The sequence below is a fragment of the Drosophila hydei genome, unplaced genomic scaffold (genome assembly GCF_003285905.1).
Source record: "Drosophila hydei strain 15085-1641.00,03,60 unplaced genomic scaffold, DhydRS2 tig00008137-arrow-arrow-pilon, whole genome shotgun sequence".
NCBI lineage: Eukaryota > Metazoa > Arthropoda > Insecta > Diptera > Drosophilidae > Drosophila > Drosophila hydei.
This window is the reverse complement of record NW_022045845.1, coordinates 438,349-454,074: the sequence shown is the minus strand read 5'-3', so window position 1 is coordinate 454,074 and position 15,726 is coordinate 438,349. Positions and strand designations below refer to the sequence as shown.

Genomic DNA, 15,726 nt, shown 5'->3' with positions numbered 1-15,726 from the left:
AAGTTGGGCCTGATTGTGTGTAGTTGCGCCTTTGTTCGCCGAGAAATTCAAAACCAAGAACCCGCTGGCTCTAAGGGTTGAGCGAGCAAATAAAAGAACAATGCTTTAATAATATAACTGCGCATAGCTCAGAGACAAAGAGGGAGAGCGCGCACTCGGCCTCTCTCGCTCACTCGCCCAGCTGCTGAGATTAAAAAGGTACCAATACCAAATTCCAAATAAAAAGGCAAAGGTTGCTGTATTTTTTATCATTAAAAGAGAAAAAACAAGCAGAGCCAACGTCGACTCCGACTGCGACTGCGACTTCGATTGGTAGCGAGGCTGAAGGGAAGAATATTGCACAAAGGAGATTAAGTTCCTTTCAGCAAACGAGACACACGCAAATGCGTAGAGATGCAGGCACACACAGTTCCAAGTGAGCATTCCAAGCTGCCTGCTGCCTGCTGCCTGCTGCTAGCTGGCTGGCTGCCTTCTTGCCTGCCGTCCTGCCTGCTCGCTCTCTGACAATACACAACTGCGCAAGCGTAACCTTTCATACCTGATTATGGGCTCACTATAGAAATCTGTGTCTTTCTTTTCGTTTCGTTTCGTTTCGTTTCATTCGAAATCAGAAAATGCAATTTACGAAAACAAAAACAGAATGCTGGGAAAAGCGAGTCTCCGGGTACGGGGCACACATTAAATTGCTTTTGTACAAACGTTGCCCGGCCATAGGCCAAGCCATTGATTGGTATTAACGCTTAACCTGTTCGGGTTTCTCTTCGTATATCTTTTGCAAGCAGCGAGCTACCTGCGCTGCAGCTAATCCACAGGCTGAACCATGCCCAAAGGCGTTTCTTCTCCAGCTTCTTTTTCGAATTTCAGTTAGTGTCTAGAAAGTTGCTCAGTTCGGGTGGGCAGTGTCAATGTTGTGACAGATGTAGCTACAGACTTTGCCACAACTATAATGTCAAGGACAGTCGCAACAACTTCGTGTTGCTCATATGGAAAGCAGCAACAAAGACGCACAGGCTTGCCATACAAATTCAAAATATCATCAACATCAGCGGCGGCAGCAGCAGCAGCATCATCATCATTTTACCCGCACTTCATTAATCATCATGCCAAAACAGACAGCCCCCAACATAGTATGTGTGTGAGACGACTACTTAGAAGCAAAGGCAGGCTGCTGCTGCTGCTGCTGCACGCATGGCTGCAATCTGCAATAACAACGGCAGCAACATCGCGAGGATCAGACAATGGAGTTGCGTTGTCAACGCCAAAATATCAACTCGTCGCATGTAGAAACTATTAGCCAAAACGCCAAAAGGTTGTCACTACAACAAGCCGACTGTCAGGCAGCCAGGCAAAAGTTACTCTGACGACTGATTTTCATTAAAAATTACTTAAAATGAAATCATAAAAATTATTTGGGCAATCAGCATGGGGCTCACTCAAGGGGTTCTTTGTCTTTGGAGACAAAGGCTGTGCAGCACATTAAGCAAATTTTCGTAAGGGGAGAAATCATCAACAACAATAACAACAGCAACAGCAACAAAAACAGCAGACAGAGAGACAGACATGGGCGACGCGTCGCTTTGGGAGCAACAACATCTTCAGCTTTTGTTGCTTATTTATAAAGTACACATATGCATATATAAATAAATAAATATATATATATATATATATATATATATATATATATATATACATATTTATATATTTATATGTACAATGTTGTTTTTTCCTCAGCTGCTTTTAAAGAGAAATTATAAAGCGTTTCCTTAGCTGCATCATTAGCAGCGCCAACACCAAAAGTCGCCTAACTAAGTATATGCCAAACGATACGCCGAGTGCGCCGACTTTTCAGATTGTTGAGATCTCGATCTGCTGCTCTCGTTCACGTTGTCGATCTGTGGCGTTGGCGTTGGCGCATTTTACGCAGTTGCTTACTCAAAACGAAGTGACATATATATATCTATATATATATATATATGTACATATGTATATATATATATCTTATATGCATGCAGATGCAAACTATCTATAAAAAAAGCATCGACAGTGGGGCAGCTAAAAAAGCATCGCCACATATTTTTAGCGCCCATGTTGGCAGTCGAGTCGACTGGGTGACTCTGCTCAGCTCTGCTCGTTTGTTAAAATTCGATGGGCGAATGACATTTTTGAGTTATTTTTGTCAGCCGAAGACGGCAGCAGACAACAACGACCCCGAAGCAGCATCAATTTAGTGGCCAACTAAAAAAAAGACCCAAATGAATTCAAATCGAATCAACTGAAATGCAAGCGACAACTTAGTTGTTGATGCTGTCTATATCTTTAGCTGTGCATCTTATGACATTTGTGCATCATGCACAGAGCAAAGTGTGAAGTAATGTTGAGGCCGTTGCGACTGACAGCCGAAATGCTGCCTTAGAAATGATGAATTATGAGCTAAGCAGCAGCCAGCGAGGACAAAAATCCAATTAAAATTAAAAACTAAATGAGTAATTAAATGAAAGTCTCAAGTGTGCCTTCGAGTGGCAGGCATTGTGAAATTTGTTAACTTCATTTGGCATTTCATTGTCAATTTGACAAAAGTTCATCAAAATCTCGCCACCAAAGGACCAAAAATGTATCTTGATAAATGTGGCTGTTGTTGTTGCTTTTATTACCCTTGGCAGGCCTGTCAAAATTCCAAATGGACCATAAATAAAAACATCATTTTTTTGTGCTGTTGCGAATCAAACTCAGCTGGCCAACAGCAACAAAAGCGAGCCTCTTCTTGTTTCAATTCTCATTTCATTTTTATTTTCAAATGTTTTTTTTCCTGACGCGCCAAAAATGTCGCATCTCGACATGAAAATCTCTTCAGATGGAGCCATAAGTTGTGCTCGCCCTCTGAGTGAGCGTCTTTAATGTGATCTCGTTTATATAAATAGAAGCCAGCAAAGTGAGAGAGGGAGGCAGAGAGAGAGGCTGGGCCAGGATGTGCTTACAACTTGCAACATTATAATTTGTGTGTTAAAACATCGTAAATTATTGAAATGTCACTGCTTTAAGCTTCTTTTTTTGGGAACTCTCAATTGTGGCAACAACACATATTTGCAACATATGGCAAGTCACAGGCAGATGCAATTAGCTGCAGCCACTTGAGAGAACGACAGAGCAACAGATCGACAGAGTGCCTCGAAATCCGATCATTTAACGGCTTGCTTTGTTAGACTCGTGTGCCGCATGTGGCACATGTGGCAAAGCTCCAATTACCCCCAAAAAGAACGGACAGAGCTGGCTATAGAAGCCTGTTGGCCTCTTCCACATCTTTCCCATTGCTTACCTGTTTACTGAACATTGCAATATCCTCGTTAAACGATTCCGACGAACAAACATCGCCACCTTGCACGCCAGGCTCTCGCGGCGTACATGTGGCCAATTCGCATTTCTCGAATATGAGCGCTAAGAGCGGGAATAGCGGATGTCTGCAATAGAAAGAGAATGGAGTTAGGTTTAAGTTAATGTCGATACCGAGAGATATATGTATGCCAGATATTCATGAGTTGGAAACATTATCGCCCGCCCGCCCAGCGCATTGCCAGCTGTTTTTAACTATTTCCTGCCATGCAAATGAACAGCAGCTGTTCAGTATCAGCATGAAGACGAAGAGAACAGAAAACAACAGAGAAAAACGAAATACGTCCACATCTACATATAATCCCTCCGATTGTGACCTGGCCCTACATTTTGACGGATTAGTTCAGCAACTATGCATGATTTGACCATTTTTTGTTTTCTATTTTCGGCTTCTTCCGTCTCTTTTTTTACTGTTGTTGTTAACTGCTCTTCACGCTCCAAGCACAAATTGCACCTGAACAAAATTAGGCGGAGAGCGAGCGAACCCTCTCCTCGAACGACGGGGCTGTTCCTTGGCCCGGTCCAGGCACTTCATTTGGTCATTAGATGGCACAACTGACCATTGGCCATTGGCGAGGTGAGGGTGTAGCCGTGCGCTTAACAACTATTAATAAGCGGACCATGGCCCGAAACCCCTGAACTCTGCAGCAACTGCCCGTGCGCTTTTTACAGTCGAGTGCGCAGCAGCAGCAGCAGCAGCAGCAGCAGTAGAGTTTCCATTCCCATTTCCCATTCCAACTTTCAATTCCATTTCCATGCCCATTGCCTCTGGCCAGGATCGACCCAGGCAACAAAAAACTGTGCACTCATTTGCCATGACTTGGCATTTGTGACAGGCAGCTGAAGTTGTTGCTGTTGCTGCTGTTGTTGTTGTTGCACTCCACTCGAGAAGGTGTTAAGAGAGTTCTGCGCATGTTCATTTTATTGTAGCGGCTGCTTTTTCATTGCGTCCATTTCTTATTGTTATTATTATTTTTGTGTCCGGCTGCCGCTTTCAAGGTGTCAATTGTACAAATAAGAAGCGCATTTTCGAGTTTTTATTTACCATTGGTAGGGGCAGTGGCAGTGGCAGTGGCCATGGCAGTGGCTGTTGCAGGTGGCACAGCCAAAGTCCAAGCCAAAAAGTGTGCTAATGAAGTCATGCGCCATGTTTGCTCACCCACTTGAGACTCAGCAGCGGACGAGGACGAAGCGGAGACTCATCAAACAGCCAGCGACCAACAGCTGATTGATGGCAGCTCAAAGTTAACTCATTCATAAAATTGCCGCACAAAGCAAACAAAAAACCAAATATTTGCTTATTTAAATGCGAATACAAAAACTGAAACGCAGAGAGAGCCAAAGACAAACAAGGTTCAAGCAGCTGTCCCAGTGTCTGGCATCGCCAGTTGCAGCACATGAAAATTGCCAGTTGGCAGGACACGCATCTGCAGAGCTGGGAATGACACGAGCAGCGTGTCCTCCGCTCCTGATCAAGTTAGAAAAAAGTCGAAACCGCATTTTGGCAACTTAACACCAGGCACAACAACCTGCTGCTGCTCCCTAATGCCTAAGCACGATCCTGTGCCGTGTCCGTCACTAAACACGAGCCACACCCCACGATCTGCAGCAGCAACCGCAGCCGGAGCTCACAAATTAAAAAAGAAATTTTGTTGCCAAAAGGAAACCCATAATTTTGTATTTTGTGCAAAACACAGAAGGTCACGCCCAGCTCTGCCAGCCAAGAGAAAAAGATGGTGATCCTCTTTCAATTCTTGTTTGCTTTGCAGCAGGATCGTGGGCATTAGGTCGCGTGTGTGTTAAATTGTGTTACTCCCTCGCCTCGAAGCCGCATATCGCAGAGGTGCGAACAGGCGGCAACAGGTGGCGGCGCTGCCCAGGGTTCGATCGCAACAAATTGGTATTCAATATGTGAGTTTCGCTGATCAAAGGTCCAAAAATTGATGAGCATCTTGGCAGGAGGTAAATTAAATAAATTAATTGGCCGAAAGTGGAATTTGTCATTCGTCGACTGAGAAGTGCACAATGATCAAGGCCAGGTGCGGATCGGAATGATAGATCAATATTCCGAAACATGCAGATCATGATATGAGCTGGAATGTGGCCTGATTTTATGATCACGATTAGATCTTTATATAGATCGAATCCCATCAAGTCGATCACGTGATCGCTAATCACTTTGCACTGCTCGATCGACTCTTATTCAATTCATGAATGAGCGAGCAGTTAAACAGTTTATGATCTGCGCTTATCAGGGAACTGGTTCATTCACTCTCAGTGGCAATTGAAAAGGGTTTGGTAAGAACAATTTGGGTTTTACTTACTCATAAATCGCATCCTTATCACGTTTGTGTACCTCGGGTATTGCGCCCATTAGGTGATTAGCAACCGGTGATACATGACTAGGTGTACCATGCGCTCCGGCCCCCGAATGGTAGCCGTGCATCCCAACTGTGGCCGCTGCCGCGGCGTGCGTCATGTGCGGTGAGTGGTGCGAGGGGAGGCCTTGCAGTCCCGGCGGCCGATGGCCGACATGTGGATCATACATCGCCGCGGCTGCGGCGCCAGAGTCCATGCCGTAGCCATGCAGGCCATCGTCATACTGTAAACATAACAAGAGAGAAAGAGAGAGAATGAATATGAGAGTTTATACTTTCGACTTATTGGCTATATGTTTATTTGAATCAATCGGAATCAGAAATGTTGCTCAGCGTCAGCTGGAGATTCTACCTGCTCAAATCGCGCTATGTATCTACACTATATCTATTTATCTATATCTGTGAATAGGTCTGCCAACATTCATATATATTATTTCCAAGCACGTCAACAAAAATTGAAGCCCCCAAAAAATAACAGCAGAGGGGGAAAAGAAATAACAAAACGGTTCGCATTGTGTTTGACCTTGTGATTACTTTGGCTGCGGCATTATATATAGATATCTATGTGTATATATATTCAGATATAAGTATATTTAGCTGATTGCTGCTGTTGCTGCTGTTGTTGTTGTTGTTGTCGCTTCTTTTCTTTCGACGTTTTTTGCATATTAATTAAGCGCCAAAATCAGCAGCAGCAAAACAGTTAACAGAGAGCAAAAAAGCAAAAAACCAAAAAAGTAAAACAAAAAAAAGTAATTTTTAATGTTATCAGTTAATCTGTTTCAGTCTGTGTGAGCGAGCGCGAGTATCTTCGCGCAGCTAGCTGCGTCTCGCTCGCAATTGCAAACTGGTTTCACGTATGCAACAACGGCAACAACTACAAGCAGCCGCAGCAGCAACGGCAATGGCAACAGCAACAACAGCAAGAAAATATATATTTTTTTAAAGTTCAACGCGGCTCTGCTCTCCGCCTTCTGTGATTACGGCCTTTTGTGATTGTGATTGCTTGTTGTTGTTGTTGTTGTTGTTGTTTTTGTGTAAGATTTTTATCATTTTTATACTCAAGTGGCGTCGTCGTCACCGCTTCACACTGCATAATTTTGGAGCTGAGAGGAGCTGAGGCCGAGGCGCAGCCAGTTGACAAGATTTTTGTGCAGCGACAAGAAATGATGGCACTTTTTGCTGGCAAAGTTTTCCCTCGCAGTTCATGTGTCTGTGTGTCTGTGTGTGTGTGTGTGTGTATTGTTATCGTCTTGGAAAAATCTTTGACACTAAATGAGCAATTGACTGAGTGACGCTTGGCGGCTTGGGATTGGCATTGGGTTCGCTTTGAGGCAAGTGGCTCTTGACTTGGGGCATTCAGCATTCAGCCAGGATTTGCACCTGACAGCGTCTCTCTCTCTCTCTGTGTGTGCGTGTGTTTGTTTGGAAATGGGTCTATCAATGGCTGACTGTGTTAGCCTAGCCTCTCGCCCCACCCATTGCTGTAGTTTGTTATGCGCAGCAGCTGCTGTTGGCAGCTTGTGTGTGCGACTACCACCTGCAGAAAGTACCAAGACCTTTTGTCATTTTGGCTTTCTGCAATCCTTTAGATACACACAACAGATTAGTTACTGTGCAGCTTTTGAGCCGCAAGCACAAATCGAGTTTTGTTTTTTTGCCTTTTTGTCACTCATTCTTAGTGTTGGCGTCCCTGTGTATGCAGTGCATGCAAGATACAAACTTATAGATACAGCCAGACCGGATCAGTTGCAGACCAGCGAGCGAGCCCAGAGCAGGCCGGGTCGGGGCCAGACCCAGGCAGTCGAGCAGTTAAACTATAAAGTTGTTATGCTAATTTTAGTGTTGGTGGCAGAGCCAGCGAATGAGCGAATATACAAAGCAGCTCGCAGGCAACGTTGCTTTTAGAAATGAGGAAATTGTGGAGCAGCAAACAGCCACAGCCGTAGCCACAGCCACAGCCACAGCCAAGCAGCTAAGAAAACAAAGCAAAGCACAAATAAAATCGCCAACAAAGAGATCTCTGAAAATTACCACAATTTGTACTTGTACATAAGTAATGTGGGAATTGAGCGGCGTATTCCTCCGTTCCCCATCTCCATCTCCATTGCCATTGCCATTCCCATTCCCAATCCCATTGGCAGTGCCCAAATGAGCGGACTTTTGTTACTTTTGTAACCGAACGCGCCAAAAATCGAACAGGCAAACACACTTAAGACCTGGCACCGAAGACTTAAGGCTTTCCCCATTTGATTGATGATCATCTGCGGGCTCCAGCGAACCCGAGCCAATGACCTTGTTGAACGCGTCGCAAGCTCTACTCTCGCACTGTGTGTATGTGTGTGCCTGCATATATGTACGTACATATGGACACTACACTCCTCTCTTTTTCAGCTGGTGAATCAATAACCCACAGCCAACAATCAGTGGACGCGAACGGGAACTCCGTATAAACATGACTCTGTTGGTGTTGTCGTCTGATTTTGACAAGTTCAGCGCCGAAATCCTTCAAAAATTTATGTATTTGCGGCCCACACATACAATGACAGTGGGAGAAGGCAGGCGGGAGGTGAGAGGCGGGTCGCTAGCTGTCAGTGACAGGCGCAGCAGTCACATGGCCAGCGGGACAACGGGACAACGGGACAACGAGACGACGCACAGCTAGCTGAGTTTCAACCACGTTGCTGAGTTGCTGTTGTTGTCCTTGTTGTGTGTGTTATCTATACATATACATGTGTGTGTGTGTGAGTGTGTGTGTGTGTGCTTTTGTCGTGATTGCGCGACATTAAGTCATCGAGCCAACAGCAACTACAACGACAGCAACAACTCACTCGACTCAATTGTTGGCTTTAAGGCCTACAAGAGTTTGTGCAGCACTTTAAGCTTGCATTAGGCAGTTGCTGTGCTTGTTGTTATAGTTGTAAACACACACGCACACACGCATGTGTCAACCCAACGGGCAGCCAAAAAAGTGGGCGGCAGGCAAAAACTGACCAAAACATTTGCGCAAACATTTTTGGCCTGAACTTGAAACCAAAAACTGTAGCCAAATGCAGCGCCACACAGATGCAGTGCGAGTGCGATAGATAGAGAAATAGTGGAGCGTTAGGTGTCCAGTTTAGGCGGCAATGGCAATGTTTTTGTTGCTGTTGGGGAGTTTATCTAACGGCGCCTAAAACTGACCAGCGCCAGACTGCAAGAATTATAGGTGCGACTGTCTGCCTGTGTGTGTGTGTGTGTGTGTGTGCGGTGACAATGGCCGCCATTTTAGCAAGCCCTTAAAGCTACGGCACGTGTGTGGGTGTGTGCTCCATATACATAAATGTGCTCGATTGGAGCTGGTGCACAAATGTGTTGGACAGTGTTATTGATTTCTTATTCGGACAACACTTTTGCTTTTCATTCTTTCACATTCTTAATTGTGCGACGTTGGCCGCCTAATCAAAATTAATTGTTTATCATGTTGTATTTGAATTTGTTTCGTTTTCTTTTCTAATTTAATTTTTTTGTTCTTTTTTTTAGCTTGCTTGCTTAATTAGCAGACGAACCGCAGAACCGAGTGACCCTGAGATATGCTAGTGCCATTGCCTCTAGAATTCGAATTGGCTGTCGATTGGTGTTGTAGGTGTGTCAGAGAGTCGCCCAAAAGTTAGGAGTAAGCCATAGAGTCCCAAGCACCCGCACACCTCCCCACCCCCTCTAAGGCAAGAGCATTTCATTAAGCTGGGCACACGCCCAGTTTTATTATTTCTTTCTCTTTCCCTTTTTTTGCCGTTTTGTTTTTGTTTTTGAGTCGTCGTCGATGTTTTGTATAGTTTATTTGGTGTTAGACAATTAATTTTTGTTGCGTGTTTCGGCGTTGTTTTAATTTACAGTTGCAGCCACAGTCAAATCGAACACGCTCGCTTTTATTACTACTAATAATAATAATAAAAATAATAATAAAAAAATTATTTTGAAAAATAAAATAAAAAAAATAATTATAACAATAAAAATAAAAATAATAACAAATTCTTAATTTTAGAAAATAATTATAATAATAAAAAAATAAACATTAAAAATAATAAGAATAAAAATAACAAATAACAATATGCGTTGCGACAAGACTCTAGTCTTATGGAAAAATTTATTTGATTTTCTGCCAATCGCTAATTTATTTTTAAGGCTTAATTTAATGTTGGAAAAGAACTGCTTCGAGTGTATATAATAGTTATACTATATATCACACGATCGGCAGCTAAATTTAAAGCAACGACTACGCAAATAACAAGGCGACAGCAAGCAAACATTTAGCTTGTTTTAATATTTGTCCGAAATAAAAAAAAAATAAAAAATAAAATTAAAAAAGAAAGAAAGAAAGAACATCAAATGACGTCAGTGCAAGCATTTATTAAATTAAAAGCAATGCCAAAAATACTTTCAAGAATTATAATATAATAGCTAGCACAATTTTCGAACCTGTCACAAAATCAAAGTTAATTGAAATTCTAAGAATGAAAGTTTCGAATATCGCAGTAATCCTGGGAAGCGAATTCCGTTGATAGTTTGCCTTAATTCATAGGTAATAGCAAAAATATTTAATATCATAAAAATTGTTGATAGAAATAAATGTTAAATATACGAAAAATTTACAAATTAGATTAGTCATTTTGCCTTTAACTAATTTATGCATAAATACATATGAAATGAACCAAATACAAGCCGACGAATCTCATACGAATTTGAATATTTGGAATATCATTAAACATTTGCCGCTTTCAGACACGTTTTCAAGGCACTTTAGTATCTCTGGGTATCTATACATTGTATTAATTTCTATATATATACACATATAGAAATTTAAAAACAACTTTTAATACTATCTCACATTTTCTATCAAATTTTTTAAGCAGCACGCGGCGTCTATTTAATTAAATTGGCTTGAAAGAACTAAAGAAACAAATGAGGAGCAGAACAGAGCGGAGCAGCGACGTGTAGTGAAGCTATGGCAAACTGTGAAGTAGCTGCGGCTGCGGCTGCGTCTGCGTCTGGCATGGCAAAAGTTACTCAAAAAAAAACAACAAAAAATACTAAAATAAATTGCGTGCTGATGGCTCATTTAATTTAATGAGCGGCGTGCAACTTGTCTAAATGATTTTCCACGTCTTTTCGTTGTTGTGCCCCCAACGGCAACCTCAGCGCCAACAGCTTGTATCAGTTGGTTTATAGTACGTATCTTTCTTTTGGCTAGAGCGTAAGTCAAAGAGATGTAATGGAATTCACTTAACTTGCCGAAAATTAACGCTCGCTTAGCGCTAATGTTGGGGGAAATTACATTGTGCGAAATATTTGTAAGCGAACGAAAATTTAAGACGATTTGAGCGCAAATGTAAAAAGAAATGAAACTAATGAAAACACTTCCAATGGCCTCTTGGCAACAACAACAACTAACAGCAACAACGCACCAGGCACCAAACGAGGCACGCAATTTGATCATTAAACATGAAGCTCTTTAGCACACGAAAAACCCCAAACACTGCCACAGGAGAAGTTATCGAGTGGAGGAGCCCCAGAGCCGAGAGCAGCCCAACAACACCGGGAGACTGTCGGAGGTTCCGTTGTGGGCACCGTGCGGCCTGCAGCGCAGCAATTCCTATGCAGCCGCTGTTCTGTTATGAATATGGTAAAAATATGCATATATAACGACACATACATAAATTGTATAATTTGTTTATACTAAATTTGCGGCCGTACAGGTCCCGAGGAACAAGTTTGCACTGGCAGAGGGTAAGCCTTGCTCAGCTTCCACTCAACTTCCAAGTTCCAACTCATGACTCACTAAAGACTGCGTGCTTCTTGGTCTGCCCAGTTACTTGTCTTTCTCTTCCAGATTCTATGAATCACTCGAGTTGAATCTAACGAGAATCAACATCAAAGAACTCTCAGCTGCCTTTGCGTCTTATAACTGTAGATACTTTTGCAAGTTAAGTGTGAGCTTAACATTATCTCTATAAATTCAATTAAATCTATTTTATTTATTTATAAGATTTGTTGTACTTGAATTACATTTACCTATTTATATAGTGAGATACAACAAATTTGTTGAGAAATTCAAGTTCTCTAAATATCGAATATCGAATTTATTTGCTGTTAAATAAAGTTTTTTATATTTAAAAATTTTACTCTATTATGTTTTATATTTTCTGGAGTTTTATTTATAAATTTCGAAAATATCTATCTGTTTCACAACTAAAAGCCTCTTACATAAACAAATAATTTGGATTTGCTTTTAATATTTTTTATATATTTTTTTTATTGAATTTCCTTCAATGCCTACAAACTGTTGAGCTGCCAAAAGGGAAAACTCATGAGAAATGTGAAAATTGTGCACTATAAAACCCACAAAACCGAAAAGACAGAAAAAACGTAAAACGTAAAACAATTTAAGGCCAAATCGAAAACGCAGCCGCAGAGCCAAACAAATGGCGAACGGCGAACGGCAAACTGCAACTGCGAGAGGCGAATGCCGAACGCGAATGCCATTTGCTTTCAGTGCACTTTTATTTGATTTTTATTATTTTTATTTTTATTTTCATTTTCATTTTCATTTGTGTTTTTATTTTTACTTGATTTTTCATTTTGTAGCGCGCGAGCAGCGCACACTAGACGAATTATATTTTATGCCACAAATTACGCTGCGGTTAACCTTTAAATTAAAATAACACCAAAACAATTTTTGTGTTGAATGTTGAATGTTGCAGCGCCGCAGAGGCCTGCTTGTGTGTGTGTGTGGCAGCTGCACAAATTGCAAATTGTAATCTTTTTTCTTTTCGACTTTTCATTAACTGCGAGGCATAAAATAATCAAATTAAATATGTACAACAATTGCTAGCAACCTTTTGTGCTTTAAGTGAACATTTTTAAAAATAAAAAAGGCATAAAAAGCAATAACAAATTCGTAACGAAAAGAAATGCAATGAAATTGCAATTGTAAATAATAAAACCACAGCGAGTTGCCCTCGCCGAATGCCGGACAACCAGCCGTGCTGCCCTGCCCGGCGCTGCCTATGCTGTGCAATAAAATTATATGCATCACATCAAACACACACACACACTCACACTCGCACACACATGCCGCACAACCAATGGCCTTTTGGCTGGAATTGCAATCAGAGACTCGCAGAGTGAGAGCCAGAGAATTTGGCGTATTAAACCACAAGTGTAAATTTATGTGACTGCCAGAGCAGCAGCTCACAGCTTCTGCCAGCGAACCGCATCACATTGAACCGAACCGATCCAAACCGAACCGCATTCAGCGCATTTAAATATTTAAATCTAGCCATTTTTCAAGTCTTCTGAGCTGGAGGAGAAGGAGAAGTAGAGCTGGCTGGGCCTTAGCCATGTACGACAGTGTCACACACACGCACACATATGTAACATACTAATTATGAACTATACACACACACACACACCCAGCTGAGTTTGATTTGCTCTCGTTTTGTTATACATTTCCTAACGATTTAACGATCCATAGAAATATCAAGTTCGTTTCACACACATATGTTAATCAGTTCATAAAGTTAAAGTAGGTAAATAAAAAATAAATAAAATACAAAACAAAAACGAGGAAAAGAGCGTTAAGTATGTTGGTCAGTCAGCTGATAAATAATTTATTGATCTCTACGCGGCAAATTATGATAATAAAAATAATATATATAAAAAAAGTTGAGAATTTTTTTAGCAAACATAAATCTCACTTTTATTTAGTTAAGCTTCAACATGTTTGTCTCAATTTTAATTGAAATCTAAATAATATTTCTGATATATTTCTATAATCTACCGGACTTCTATATTCTATATATTCGAGACATTAAAAACTTCAAATCTTAATATTTATTTAAATTTAAATTATAATTTTAAGTTGAAATAAAAAATTGTATCAATATTATTAGCTAACAAATCTTCGCTTTTATTTATATTTTAAATATTTATATAATATTTAATTCACATATATATTACATCTTAAAAACTGCTAATAGTAACTAAAAAATCTTTGCTTCTACTATAAATATTTCTTCTAACAAATGTTTTTATCTAAGAATAATTTTGTTCACTTTGTTTCCAGTTTCTAAAATACTCTAAAAAATGAAACAATTTGCAGACTTGATTTGATAATAACTCGTATACTTATAAACTGTACACGTCCTGAGATTATCAAGTTGATAAAATTGTTGCAATTATAATTTTTATAGCTTGCTGTATCTATAAAAATCTTGTCACGCCACAATCAACTGCTTAATAAAAATATATATAGAGTCAAATGCCGAAGCCGAATCCCGACGGCGAAATAAAACCGAACTTTTCAACACTATAATTAGGCAAATCTTCACTTGTCTGGAAGTCGGGAACATTCAGAACTAATTATACGAATAGCTGTTAGTGAATTGTCAAATAATTGACATTAATTTGGAGAAACTATAGTACGAGCAACTCAGGTTTAGACTGATGAAATCTAGATAGAGCTGAGTGGAAAATCTGTGAGAAAGGAAAAATGTTTTTCCTAGCTGAAAAGCCGTCGCCTACGAAATGCCGTCGCCAAGTCGAACATTTTCTAATATCGAATTTCTCACTAATTGCTCGACGCTGAGACATAACACTTGGTTTATAGACAAGTTAGTGATAGTACTTACCCTAGGCTGAGCCATTAATGCTCTGGGAGCGACGTCTAACCCGATTTGTGCCACTTTTAGTGGTGTACAGACGACAGTTGGCGGCTCAACACAAAACGAGGGGTCCGCGTCCCTTGCGTCCTCGTCCTCGTCCTCGGCCTCGTCGTCCTCACAGACGTAGATCTCGGCTGATCTCTGGATCTGTGTGACTCTGGCTATACGTGTTGGGGCCTCCTGCTACGCTTGCTGCGCTCGAGTTGTGTTTTTTTTACTTTATGCTTGACACTCACAAAAATATTATTAGAATTTCTATCTCTCCCTCTCTCTTTTCCTCTTCTACGTTGTTCTTAGCTGCTTTGCACTTTATGCTTCTACTACTCGCTTCTTCTGCTTCTTCTTCTTTTTACTTTTATTTTTTTTTATATTTTCGGTTTTAACACAGGCACATTTGTTAAAATCTTTGCTTTAGATTTTTTACATTCTTTGCTTAGATTTATGTATTTAATTTGTTGTTGTTTCTGGTATACTTTGTTGTTGTTGTTGTTGTAGTTACGCGCGCGTTTATGTTATTAGCGGGAGATCTTTTTTGTTTTGTATTTTGTATACATATATTTATATATATATAAATGTTTATATAATATTTACATATAATTTTTTGTAGTTATATATAATTTTTTCTTTTTAGCTTTTTGTTTTGCGGTTTATAAAAATCGTATACAATTTGTTTTCATATTGGGTTTGCCGTTGTAGTAGTAGTTGTTGTTGTTATTATTATTGTTGTTCTTCTTCTTTTTAGTATACTGCTGCGTTGTTGTTGTAGTTGTAGTTGCTGCTTGTGTGGGCCAGGCAACATAGTTTGCAGTTGCTGTTGCCTTTTAGCTCTGCTCGTGGGTTATTGTTGTTGTCATAAATCCATTGCTCGGGCCTTTTGCAGCTGCTTCTTCTTCTTCTAGTTCTTCGTCTTTGCGTTCAACGTTTACTTCTAACTGTTCCTCTTGGATTGCCTTGAAGTTGTTGTTGCTCTTGTTGCTGTTATTTTGTATTTGATTTTGTTTGTATGTCGTATACTTCTTGCTTCGTATAATATGCGCACTATTTATCACAGCTGCTTCTACATACTATAATATACTATGAAAAACCAAAAGCTTGTCAAATCGGCAGCCAATCAAAGGTCAACTAACTGTTTACAGTTTGTAGTTTGCAGTTGCATTTAGTGCACTTTACTTTTCAATCTGCTCCTAACGGAACGTGCAGTGGACAAATGTTGCAAAATGTGGTTTTAGCGACGGTAACGCGACGGCGTCGACGGAGACGGC

General features: G+C 40.5%; 1 protein-coding gene across 7 annotated transcripts in view; it reads right to left on the bottom strand.

The window, feature by feature from the left end:
• LOC111601805 (homeobox protein homothorax) overlaps positions 1-15,029 on the bottom strand; it is a 107,548-nt gene extending 92,519 nt beyond the window's left edge. For 3 of the 7 annotated variants that reach the window (XM_023318592.2, XM_023318593.2, XM_023318594.2), the window contains exons 1-3: positions 14,432-15,027; positions 5,712-5,989; positions 3,314-3,455 (exon numbers count right to left, since the gene is read on the bottom strand). In XM_023318592.2, the coding sequence (XP_023174360.1) occupies positions 3,314-3,455; positions 5,712-5,989; positions 14,432-14,446 (435 nt within the window). In that variant the 5' untranslated portion in view covers positions 14,447-15,027. Of the gene's footprint in view, positions 1-3,313; positions 3,456-5,711; positions 5,990-14,431 lie in introns of all 7 variants that reach the window. The other 4 variants (XM_023318595.2, XM_023318596.2, XM_023318598.2 and 1 more) reach the window with 3 other exon arrangements.
• Positions 15,030-15,726: the final 697 nt, after the last annotated feature.